Source organism: Sinocyclocheilus anshuiensis, unplaced genomic scaffold (genome assembly GCF_001515605.1).
Source record: "Sinocyclocheilus anshuiensis isolate Anshui unplaced genomic scaffold, SAMN03320099.WGS_v1.1 scaffold55, whole genome shotgun sequence".
NCBI classification, from domain to species: Eukaryota; Metazoa; Chordata; class Actinopteri; order Cypriniformes; family Cyprinidae; genus Sinocyclocheilus; species Sinocyclocheilus anshuiensis.
The window spans coordinates 1,812,352-1,825,473 of NW_015549647.1; the positions used below are offsets into that span (position 1 = coordinate 1,812,352).

A 13,122-nucleotide genomic window follows, 5' to 3' on the forward strand; every position below is an offset into this window, starting at 1 on the left:
TTTTTCGGTATTTGCTAACACTAAAGTAAATGAGGTCCCGTTCAGATAATTCACTACCGGATATGATCGACATTCCCCAGCCCCTTCCACAGACGTGCCCTTAAATGTAGTTCAGACAATCAAACTCATGAGTAGAAAAGTTCAACATGATTAAAAAAATGAGCTAACAAAAATGTGCAGGTATATAATACGCCATTCAGTAAGAAAGACACCAGCGGTAGTGTTAGCACTAGCTACTGATGACTATAACAGTTTCTTTCAGTCCTCGGGATTGTGTAACAACACTCAAAACTAAAAGACAAACTCACACACCACTCTATACTTGCCATTTTGTTTCACACCAGCGTCCTTAGGGATTCAACAGTCATACACAAGCGTGTGTGTGTTTGTCGTGTCGACACTGGCACTGTCCTCGAATCAACGCTTTCCGTCAACACCATAAATGCACCCTAAGGCTAGCTCGGTGCGCACGCACACAATAGTCTAGACACACGCACATACACACACTCCGCCTCACACACACTCAGTTTGGCATTAGTTCCAAAACCGCTTGAGGTGAATTGCACCCCAGTGCTCGCGCTCTGCTCTGTAAACAGTGTCTCAGTTGAAAAGAACAGTCTCTGTTTCAGTCCCTCGTTCATTTTTTTCTGTCTCTTGCATCTTTTGCTTTGTCCTCCTTCTCTCTCCTCTCTTTTTCATATTTGTCTTTCTCTGACTTGGCCACGCTGTTATAAGACGGCGGAGAGGCAGAGGAGGGAGTCATATCCGTTTTGTCCGATGCAGAGTTCTCTTGAAACTTTCCAATGACAAGCACCTCTTTCTCCAGGATACGCACACCCCCATCCTGTAGCTGTTGTCGGTAGGCTTCAGAGGCCTTCTTTACCATTTGCCTTAAACGGTACCGTCGGAAGGCCCTCTGGATGATCACAGATGACATCTCCTCCTGTTTCCTGCGGAGGGTTGTCGTGATGGGCTCGTACGAGACTTTAGAGGGATTGGAGGCCATGAAACGATCTTCCATCTGTCCCCTCAGGGCATCCATCTCACCCTCCTCTCCCAGTACCCTCAGGGTAAAGGCGAACAGGATGTCCAGGCAGTGGATGCGGTCGCCACTGACCATGGGCAGGTCCATGGCTATGAGCTGGATCTTGTTTGGCTTGGGGATGCGTAACGGAGGATCCAGAGCGTCCGCAAAGTCAGAAAGCTTGTTGTACTCCACGAACTGCGTGGCGTTGGGGTCGAATCGCTCCCAGACTTCATAGAACATTTCAAAGTCATCCTCGCTCAGCGGTTCAGCGCTCTCTTCTGTGGCTACGCTGAAGTTCTCCAAGATCACAGCGATGTACATGTTCACCACAATCAGGAAGCAGATGATGATGTAGCTCACGAAGAAGAAGATGCCGACCGAGGGGTTTCCGCAGTCGCCACGGTACATGCTGCCCGGGTGCTCCAATTGACTGTCGCAATCTGGATCTTGCTTGTTCAGGATGGGTGCCAGGAGGCCATCCCATCCTGCAGAAGTGGTAATCTGGAACAAGCAAAGCATCGAGTTCCCGAATGTCTCAAAGTTAAACAAATCATCAATCCCCGCCTCATGCTTCACATAGGCAAAGTTGGACATTGCAAAAATGGCATAGATAAACATCACCAGGAACAGGAGGAGGCCAATATTGAACAAGGCAGGAAGTGACATCATCAAGGCAAACAGGAGTGTACGAATGCCTTTGGCTCCTTTGATGAGACGAAGAATGCGACCGATTCTGGCAAGTCGGATGACTCGGAATAAGGTTGGCGATACAAAATATTTCTCGATCATCTCAGAGAGGAACATGCCTGACAAAAAAACAAAACACAAGTCCAATAAGTGATCCCAGTAATCCCTGAATTTTCCACAATATTTAAGTTTAAAGGTGAATTATGCTCAAAGCATACTCTACTCAAATATAGTATAGCATTCCCAGTATTACATTAGCCTAAACTGTCTTCTTTGGCCACTTTTGTCTTTCAGATCAATTAAAGGATTAGTTCACTTCCAGAATAAAAATTTCCTGATAATTTACTCACCCCAATGTCATCCAAGATGTTCATGTCTTTCTTTCTTCAGTCGAAAAAAAATTAAGGTTTTTGAGGAAACCATTCCAGGATTTTCTCCATATAGTGGACTTCAGTGGTGGCCAACGGCAGTTTCAATGCAGCTTCAAAGGGTTCTACACGATCCCAGCCGACGAATAAGGGTCTTATCTAGTGTAACGATTGGTCACTTTCTAAAAAGAATAAAAACGTATATACTTTTTAAACACAAATACTCGTCTTGCACTAGCTCAACTTCACGCATTACATAGTCACACTGGAAAGGTCACGCGTAGGTGGAAGTACCGACCCAGTGTTTACAAAGCGAATGTGCAAAGAAAGTCAAACGCCCTTTACAAAAAAAGGTAAAACAACAATGTTTTGAAGTTGGAGGAGAAAATGAGATGGAGTTTTTCACCCTACCCTACCTTTCTGAACCGGAGTACACAGACGAAGAGCTAACCGCACGTGACCTTTCCAACGTGATTACGTAAATGTGTAAAAGTCGTGGACATGCATCGCAGAGCTAGTGCAAGACAAGCATTTGTGGTTAAAAAGTATATACATTTGTATTTTTTTTAGAAAATGTCTGATTGTTTCGCTAGATAAGACCCTTATTCCTCGGCTACATTGAAACTGCAGTTTGGACCTTCAACCCGTTGGGTCCCATTGAAGTCCACTATATGGAGAAAAATCCTGGAATGTTTTCCTCAAAAACCTTAATTTCTTTTCGAATTAGAAAGAAGGACATTGAAATTTTGAATGACATGGGGGGTGAGTAAATTACAGTATCAGGAAATTTTTATTCTGGATGTGAACTAATCCTTTAAGGTGTGGTCACAGGTGAAATTTTGTCGAAATTTTGTGTGCAAAAAAGGTCCATTGTCAATTGTCACTGTAGCAATGTATGAAGCACAGCTCACACAGAAGCCACTTTCAAACCATGCAGCTTTCTGTTGGTCAGCACAGCGTTGGTAATCATTGTTACCAATTTTAATCCATTGAGAAATCTGTATGAGGAAATCTTTCACTCTCAAGTGAAATTCCAGATTGCACAGATTCCAACAGAAATTACTGGATTTTGTCAGTGAAAATTCACAGAACAACAGTAAATATGACTGCACCTTTTCTGTTAAGAAGGAACAACATGTACGGAGTGTTTATAAAGTATGTTTCTGGCCTAAATCTTCAAAATGTTATTATAGTGTTATAATAGTAATAGTCTGTAGAACTTCCAAGAATTTCTTACCAACAATTGACAGAATCACCACTACGAAGTCAAACACATTCCAGCCAATGGTGAAGTAGTAGTGTCGTAGGGAGATCATCTTGAGAACACACTCTCCAGTGAAGAGGATGATGAAAACCAGGTTTATCCAGTACAGAATATCGTCCATCTCCTTTGTCTGATCGTCGGTTTCCACCATCATGGTCACCATGTTCAAGCAGATCAGGATCATAATCACAATGTCGAAGGCTTGTTTGGTGATTACGTCAAAGATGAGGCCTTGAAACTTGTTCTAGAGTGAAGTACAGAGAAATTGGCATTATTGAAAAATGTTGTATTAAAGGGGGGGGGCTTTGAAATAGCTTTAGGTCTAAAGCTATTTCATGCATTCTGAGTTATTTACATTGTTAAAGAGTTGGATTCTCATGCTAAACATGGACAAATTTTCAAAAAACAAGTTGGAGGTATGACAGAGTTTTCTGTATTTCTGTGCCAAATACACTCCTTCCAGGTTCACATAAGTTTCATAAAGTTTTTTTCGAGAATGGCCCTTCATGACGTCACGAAGGGCGGAATTCCTTGTATGGGCACTTCTCCATCACGAAGGGCGGAATTCCTTGTATGGGCACTTCTCCCAGAAGAGCGCGTGCACACAGCAACCAGAGTGAGAACCAGAGCAGCCCATCAATGTGCTTCATTTGAGTTACAGAAGCCATCGGGAGCGCTGCACAGGACTTGCTCGAGAAGAATGTCTCCAAAGAAGTGTGTTTTTGGATGTGAAGAAAAGATAACCTTGATTAGCTTCCCAAAGAACCCAGCGTTACGTGAACAGTGGATGCAGTTTGTTTTTCAGGGACAGCAACGGAGTTTCGCAAGTGTGTTTGTTTGTTCCCATCATTTCGGTGACGAATGTTTTATAAACAAGGCACAGTTCAACGCTGGATTTACAGATCGTTTGATACTGAAAGATGGGGTGGTCCCAGCTATAAAAGATCCCCGTCATGGGTCAGAACTGCAGGTGGTAAGTAAAACTGCATCAAATTTCTGTGTTTTGTTGGTAAGTGCTCGCGACTCTTTAGCTCATCCACGGCACGCCTCCAGAAGCTCGTTTTTTTTTCCGGAGAGAAGCATAAAGCTGTATCTTTCTTTTATAAATCTGATAAAACTAAAGATTCTTCAGCAAAATGAAGGATGCAATACTACTCTATAGGTACTCAAGATTAACATGAGATTGGCCGAAACTGTGTGTGTTATGTTCCCTTTAAATATAATTAAAGTTCTTAGTGGTTAGGGGGAGTGAGCTGTGTGTCATACCGCAGGCCTGGGAATTGGCTTCTGAGGCTTCTTAGATCCCAGTTTCTTCATGGCGTTGTAATATTTCTTCTGTTCTTCTGTCATGAAGATATCCTGACCTCCTAGGTAAAGAGCAAATGCAGAAGGCTGGTTACAACCACTGTTTCATTATATGTCACAACGCAAACATAATGCAAGCAGGCCTCTGTTTTTCAACTCTGAACTTCAGGAAATGTCAAAGAGGCAGTTCATTTATCTACCACTGTGTGTGCTTTATAATCAAAACCAGTTCAATACATTACCATTGTGTGCTCACTAAACAAAGCCACAGACGGTGTACATATCACATTACATTGAAAGTAAACTGAACAAACACACAGTGGTTGATTTGAGATTGCACATTGTAATATGTACAATATTCCTTATCAGTTGTGAATTATGTCTTACATTTTATTAAGGTGTTTAAATTCACCTTCCTCAGTTTAAATACTTATCTTTTTCTTCTGCTGATTGAAGTTATCAATGATGACACCAATGAAGAGGTTAAGGGTAAAGAAGGAGCCGAAGATAATGAAGATGACGAAGTACAGGTACATGTAAAGGTTTGATTCATAGTCAGGCTGTTGCTCCAACTGCGAATTCAAGAAAATGTTTTGTGTTATTACACATTTGCATTACTAATGTGCATCACAACTTAATCTTCATAAGCACACTCCTGCTCCAGTATAAAAAAAACTGTTCACGATTGTCCATGTATTGCACTGTCCATATACGCAACAGTACCAGAGGATATGTGAGATTTTCAATGCAAAAATATTCTTTAGACATTTGATTAATTTAAATCAGTTATTATTCAATTATGTATATTACATTTAAATTCAATCATTAAATCACAACTGTTATTTTTTATTAATTATTAAATTGTTTACTCCAAAACAAGAATACAATAATTTGCCTTATTGTGTATCTATAATTATAATTATTAGTAAATTATTTAAAATATAATGTTCATTAATTCATTTAATTATGCACAGTATTGGTTAATATAATTAGATAATTAATATATTTATTAAATAATTAAAATGTGAACGTATTCTTTTTTTAAACAGTTTTGTAAATAGTGGCAGTAAAGCTGAATAAACATTGAAATGCCCAATGAACAAATATACCCTTTGTATGGTGTATCTTCAGTTGGAGTAAACCACAACATTACATTAATAATGCCTAAATAAAAGTATTCCTTAGTTTAAATATTTTAACATTTCTGGATCTCCTCAAATAAAAGTAAATATTCTAGTAGTTCATGGTGCTTTACCTCAAATGACATTTTTAATTTGTGTAGTCATAAATTTAAAAAAATAGCACATTAAGCGGACAGTAACATGGAATTATGGAAAAGGGTCAAAGATGGTTTGAATGGAACATTGCACTCTGAATGGTTAAAAAAGGTCTGTTTACTGCATTAAAGAGAAACACTTACATCACGAGAATCCACAGCTGCGTACATGATGTCCATCCATCCTTTAAATGTGGCCTTGTGGAAAAGAACAAAATCAATATATATTGTGAATATGCTACAAATAGAAAACCTCATACTAAACAAAAAATAAATCACGGTCGGGCTATGTGTTCAGCATACTTACCACTTGCAGTAGCGCCAGGTATCCGGCTCCCACATTATCGAAATTAATCTTCACGTTTTTCCAGCGCGCTGTGTCATTGTTTGCAATCAGGGCAAAGCAATCTGACTTGTTATTGACCACACTGATGAGAAACATCTCATTGCTGGTGATATTAACACAATGGTAGTATTTCCCTGCGAAAAGGTTCACCCCCATGATGCTGAAGATCAGCCAGAAGATCAAACACACAAGCAGCACATTCATGATGGAAGGTATGGCTCCCAGCAGGGCATTCACTACAACCTAGAAGAAAAGAAATACATCGTCACACACAAATACCTCCATATATATTCACTTCACACTCTTGTTATGGATACAAGAGCTGCGAAACTGCAATGAACTTCCTGAGCTTCTATAGTGGATGGCTTACTTGCTGTTAAAAACGAAATGCTTTCCATAGATTTAAGATAATACAATTCTGGGAAATGACAAGATGACTTTTAGAAAGTTAACAGGGTTTTAAGAATAGCAAAGCCAAGTCAATTTTATCCTACAATAAGACTGATTAGCTAAAAAACGGAGTAGGCCTATTTGAAGAATGGCTAATATGTCATCTGCCTTATTTGCTCTATAATTAATAGCTAAATTTCTCTAATTATTAACCAACTGCAATTTTGTTCATAGAACATAGGACTTTAACATATAAACAGGGGCGTATCACACATATCTTTGAGCTACCAAAATGTGGGGGAAAAAAATGAAAACAGAAAAAAACCTTGTGGAGACACGATGACGTCACAACAATTGTTTACTGCAAATGAAAAGAGACACATAACAGAGAAAGAAATGTGAGGTCAAGTCACAAACACCACAAAACCACCACAGAATCATTAGAATAGATCAGAGAGCTCTCACCACAGCACATGCAGAGAGCCATGCACACTAAAGAGAAAGGTCTAAAAATACTAGTCTACATTCAATATTCATTTATTCATGTGATTAGGATGTTCTCATTAATAATCACCACCAGCAAGCAAGAGGACTACAGCTCAAAAAATTTAACAGTGTGAGAGTATGCTGTTTTTCTCAAGTAGGACATGTTCCAGGATCAACTTCATTGGTCAGCACTGGGATGAACTGATCAGATTTTAAGGTTAGGTCTGATGTTAGAGAAATAGTTCACCCAAAATTTAAATTAGCTGAAAATCTACTTACCTTTAGCCATCCAAGATGTAGATGAGTTTGTTTTTCATCTGAACAGATATGGAGAAATGTAGCATTACATCACTTGCTCACCAATGGATCCTCTGCAGTGAATGGGTGCCGTCAGAATGAGAGTCCAAACAGCTGATAAAAACATCACAATGATCCACACGACTCCAGTCCATCAATTAACATGACGGCACCCATTCACTGCAGAGGATCCTAGATGGATGGATCTTAGGATGCTAAATTTCTCCAAATCTGTTCCAATGAAGAAGCAAACTCATGTGCATCTTGGATGGCCTGAAAATAAGTAAATATTTAGCAAATTTTTCATTTTGTACGAATTACACGGAATTGTAACCACTGAAGCATAACTGTAATGTGAACTGTTACATCACTAATCTTACCAGCCAATCGTTGCTCTGTAACGGTTTGGAATAGAAATAAGGTTAGGCATCCAGGAACATGTCCTGCTTGGTTAAATCACACCACATGATGTGTGTTTGCGTGTGTCTTACCCTCATTCCCTCAAAGCGTGACAATGCTCTCAAAGGTCTAAGAGCACGCAGTGTTCTCAGGGACTTAATGGCAGTTAGTTCAGAGTAACCAAGAGCATTTGCTACCAGACTCACCAATGACACCTGTAAAACAAACACATGTAGCCAATCATGAAGGGAACTTGTGTTCAAACCCAGAGAATACACACTATCCACTTACACACACACTGTACAGTTGCAAAGCAGTATATAAGGTCTATACATACATCAACAATCAGGAAGTCAAGCCAACACCAGGCGTTGGTGAAGTATTTGACGAAGCCATACGCAACCCACTTCAGAAGCATCTCCAATATAAAGATGTATGTGAAGACTTTATCTGCATATTCCAACACTGTCTTTATTGTTTTACGTTGCTCGATGTAAATGTCCTCAAAAGCCTGAACACACATACACATCAACAAATTTACTTGTTGAATGTTTGTCAAATAAAAAATGATTGAGTGGGTGAGAATATTGTGTTTATGTGTGGGTGCTCACCAGTGCTCCACTGCTGAGTAATATCATAAAGATGATAAAGGACTCAAACCAGTTGTGCTCAACAATAATGAAGCAGGTTTTCCTGAGAATCCACCAACTCTTCCCTCTTCCCGTCTCCACATCGACCTGACAGCACTGAAACCTCATCACACAGCCTGAGCAAAAGACACAGAGAAAAGTCACTTAATGTAAGTTGACAGCAGAACAATTGAGCTCAGTGAAAAAAGTCAACTCTCACAAAACGTCCCACAAAGTCAATACTAGAAGTCTTGCTTGGGAACTATATATGACATAAATGGGCCAAACTGTACATTTTTGTAGCTATTTTTTATGCTTTCATTCAGATCCATATCTTCAACCTTCTCTCTAACCCTTAAACAGGCTGTTTTGTTACTGTTCTGTATGTACTCTTTAAGACCTTGAAATTGTTGTATACTAAAAAAGTGATATGTGAAGTTGGTGGTGATATGTTATTGTTAAAAAGTTTGAGGTCAGTAATTTTTTTAATGCTTCTTATGCTCACCAAAATGCTCACCAAACAATTTAAAATATTGTTTTCTATTTTTAATATAGAATTAATTTTTGTATTTATTTATTTTTTTTCCCCAATTTTTTCCAATTTAATATATGGTAAGTAATGTTTTATATTTTAATATATTTTTAATGTATTTTAAATTAATTTTCAGCATCATTACTCCAGTCTCATGAGTGTCACATGATCCGCCAGAATGTCAGTCATGCTGCATAATATATTTGTGAAAACCATTATGTATTTTTTTCTGGATTCTTTGATAAATAGAAAGTTCGAAAGAACAGCATTTATTTGAAACAGATATTTTTTTGTTACAATTTAACCATCTTTACGGTCACTTTTGATCAATTTAATGCATCTTTGGTGGATAAAAGTATCAACTTCTTTCAAAAAAATCTCACTGACCCCAAATTTTTGAACAGTAGTGTATGTTAATGTATTCATATTTATGGCTATTTCTAAATGAGCCAGTTTTGCACATAGTTACAATAAATGGACTAGAGAGGGAGCTTGGGTGAGTAAATTAGTCCTTACATACTGCAGTACATTTAAATCCTTTTTAGAAGAACATCAAATAAATCTGGTTTCCCAAGCTGTGCTCCCCTTAAAGTTCAAAGCAGTATTCACAACTCATTTAGCTTCTGTAACATTGTATTTGAGGGTGAAAAGGATATTCAAAGAGAAAAAATTAAGCTGGGACTAATTAGAAATTGATCCTAATAAACGGCTATTCCATAACCACAATGGAGTCAAGAAGTTTACAGTTTATTGTGAAGCATTAGTGCCCTCTTGACCTCAATTCACCCACGAGACCATCATGACATATGACAACAGTAATGCTCAAATCTACTGCTATAATTGCTGTTTTCTCTAATTAACATTAATTGGCATGAAATTAGTGCATTAGCTATGGGCAATAATTTAGAAAGGCTGTATTACCTACAACAATATCCTACAATAAAGCCTAAATAGCTTTTAGGCTAATGATTAACATTAACCAATACTGGTTGTAGTTTAAATCAAGCGTAGCGTTAGTTCTGGCAGGTCACGTTAGTCAAGCTCGCATCAGCTGACCTTCAGCTGATCCCCATCTACCTATGGGAATACGACACTTATCTAAGCATTCATATATAAGGTCCCTCAGTATTATCAGCAGTTTTCGCATTGCTCAATAGCTAATTACCCTTCTCCATCCCCAACTCCTCCTCTGTCAGTCGGGATTCAGCCTTCTGATTCTCCTTGAATCAGACTAATTCTAAAATGTGTACATAAAATGATTGAATTTTAACAATATCTGCAATAAATTTATGTAGTTCTGTTCTGTTTACCCTGGGGGTTATTGCTGCTCTCCCTGCTCTCATCCATGCTAGGCTGCATGGAGGCGCAGGGAGTTCTTGCCCAGAACAGAACCATACCGCCAATCCAAACTGTATGCTAATTGTCAATCATCTTTGACGATAGTGGTCCTGACAGAACATTAACTAGTATCTGGCCCATTGTCAGCTGGAGGAAAATAATCTCAAAGGCAGAGCAAGCTCTCATGTTTGAAATAACATACACTGGTGAATAAAACCAGGAAAGCGTGTTAATAAGGTAACTAAGATTCATTTTGATTTCCTATTTGTAAACAAATGCACACGCACACACACACACACACACACACACACACACACACTGGTCTCTGTGTTTCATTTTGATTTCCTATTTGTAAACAAATGCACACGCACACACACACACACACACACACACACACACACACACTGGTTTCCATGTTTTATGGGTACACTCCATAGATAGAACTTTTTGCATTTTTAGATTTTCAAAAAATTTAATTCTGAATGATGTATAAGCTGTTTTCCTCATGGGGGCCACAAATGTCCTACTATTACTATCCTTGTGGGGACATTTTGGTCCCCATAACATAGGGAATACAAGGTACACACACACACACACCTTCTGTGAAGCAGGCCTCTGGGTCCAGGGACTCTTCCGGCTCCAGCTCCACGGACTCCACCCCCTCTCCAGGGGGTCGGATATCCACTGTGCTCCCTTCTGAAGAACTGAGAACCGCATCAACAGGCAGCTTCTACATAGGCATCCATGCAGCCACACAACCAGAAACAAGAAAGCAAACACACACACACACACATACACGCACAAGATTAGGCTTGACTGAAGCACACCATCTCGTCCATTTTGCTTTTGCAGTTATTCTCAGTCTCATGCAGTTTCAGATCATTCAAAAGTACCTACAAGCCCGTGGATTTAGAGATTGATTTGATTCACTGAATTAATTTTCTAATTAGCAGCCAGGCGTGAAGACAGCGTCTCTGGCTTCACCGTATAATCTCACAGTCAGCTGTGGGTACATTTGATGTGCCTTCATTCCTTCCTCATGCATGTTTTTTTGTTTCTCAAGGTGCAGTTTTTTTCTCATCCAAGCTTGTGATCTTGTCATCAGATGTTGTGTGCTTTGAGTATTTTCATGTCCAGTGCAAATGTCAACCCCTTACCTTTCCCCACCCCTTCCAAAAACAAATGTTTTCTATTGGATAATCCCAATACATTTGGATTGGCATGATTCAGATTATCACATGACCCCACCCCATAGAGTGCAATCCCTTGATTGACATGAAAACACAGGCTGGAAGTCCATTCCGTTAAGCAGTGGTCAAGCTTCGGTCCGCCAGTCAGTTTGAAGAGGAGGGGAGCCGCATTAGCGTTAACTAACACCAGAGCCACATGCTAAGTCTGAGACAGCATTTCATTAGCTTTGATTGGGGAAAACGACTTTAACTGGATCTTAACACGGAGATAGCAAGCTCTTAGGAAAACATATGAATTTATGGCTCAGAGAGCTTTTCTATTGGATGGCATCATTTTCTAATGATATTAACCCTTTAGACGTTTGTTCATCAGTGGTTAAAGACTATTGTGCAGCTATTTTGCAGAACAATGGCAAATAAAAGCTTCTCCCAGAACTAAATTTGTTGATTTAGGTCTCTAATTATATTGTCTGATGTTATTGTAGATCTAAAGTACTGGGTAAGAACTCATTATTTGACATAATAATGAAGTTTTCCTGACCACAGTGTATTTCTTAAAGTTATTGACCCTTCTGACGGTTTCGCTGAATTGATAAAACGGTCAGTTAGAGAAACAGAGAGGCTAAAAAATTCATAGAGGAGGATGCTGTCTAAAACTGAGCTGGAGCGCTGGTTGCCGTGGCACCCAGCTAATGCGGCGCGGGGGAATGATGTAAGCATGCTGTGTGCAATTTCAGAATCTTCCAGAATGCCTCTAACATTTTAATCACAGAAGGAATATAAGAGGCTGAGCAAACCTGAACAAGCTGCCCTGACCCAGACTGAATGGATTCACTATAGAGTCTCTAAGCTTTAAATAAGCCTCTCATTAATCTGAAATATTTTTGATGTTGAATCTAAAGCAAGTCTAATTGATGGATTAAAGTCTAAAGGTTGAAAAGTTAAGATTTGTTTCCTAATCCCGTTACTCTCTGGTACTCCCTAAATTCCAGTTCATGTCTTTGAATCCAATTAGGAACAGAGCTATCTCATTGGCAGAGAAATATAAAGTGGCACGAGGCACAGAAGTTGTAAAGTCGAGTTATCATGAAATATCTTTCTAAATTAACCGTTGGCTTGGTTCCAACTAGAGTAGAACCTCCTGATTGTATATGCACAAACAAGTGGCATAAATGCAATTACTGTAGCAATTACACACCTCAGCAGATTGAGAAATACCTTCTAATGGCCGACTGCTATGAAGACAGATTCCCACTATTGCAGCAGTTTACAGTGCAATGTATGACTGAATATTTGCAGATTTTTAAATAACAATATGATAATCTGCCTTTTGATATGCAAAAATATTCATATAATATTCAAAAAGAATAATTCACAACTCAAAAGCAGTTGCTTATCATAAAACCCTATTTATACCAAGCTTGTAGCTGAATCAACTAGCTTTCTTCATTCTAATACAGTATGTATCATTCAGAAACTGACTAATTCTACATTGACTGCAATAATTAAAGTTTCCTGTTTTTCAAAGCTCACCTCTCCTCACACACGTACACACACACACACACACACACACACACACACACACACA

At 39.0% G+C, this 13,122-nt stretch overlaps 1 protein-coding gene across 2 annotated transcripts in view; it reads right to left on the reverse strand.

Annotated features, from left to right (window-relative positions):
* Nucleotides 1-9: 9 nt before the first annotated feature.
* The window catches only part of LOC107660039 (sodium channel protein type 2 subunit alpha-like), a 31,036-nt gene continuing 17,923 nt past the window's right edge, over nucleotides 10-13,122 (reverse strand). For both annotated transcript variants that reach the window (XM_016449197.1, XM_016449198.1), the window contains exons 15-24: nucleotides 10,942-11,074; nucleotides 8,457-8,611; nucleotides 8,183-8,356; nucleotides 7,938-8,060; nucleotides 6,235-6,516; nucleotides 6,072-6,125; nucleotides 5,086-5,223; nucleotides 4,613-4,717; nucleotides 3,320-3,590; nucleotides 10-1,833 (exon numbers count right to left, since the gene is read on the reverse strand). In XM_016449197.1, coding sequence (XP_016304683.1) covers nucleotides 638-1,833; nucleotides 3,320-3,590; nucleotides 4,613-4,717; nucleotides 5,086-5,223; nucleotides 6,072-6,125; nucleotides 6,235-6,516; nucleotides 7,938-8,060; nucleotides 8,183-8,356; nucleotides 8,457-8,611; nucleotides 10,942-11,074 — 2,631 coding nt within the window. In that variant the 3' untranslated portion in view covers nucleotides 10-637. The remainder of the gene's footprint in view (nucleotides 1,834-3,319; nucleotides 3,591-4,612; nucleotides 4,718-5,085; nucleotides 5,224-6,071; nucleotides 6,126-6,234; nucleotides 6,517-7,937; nucleotides 8,061-8,182; nucleotides 8,357-8,456; nucleotides 8,612-10,941; nucleotides 11,075-13,122) is intronic.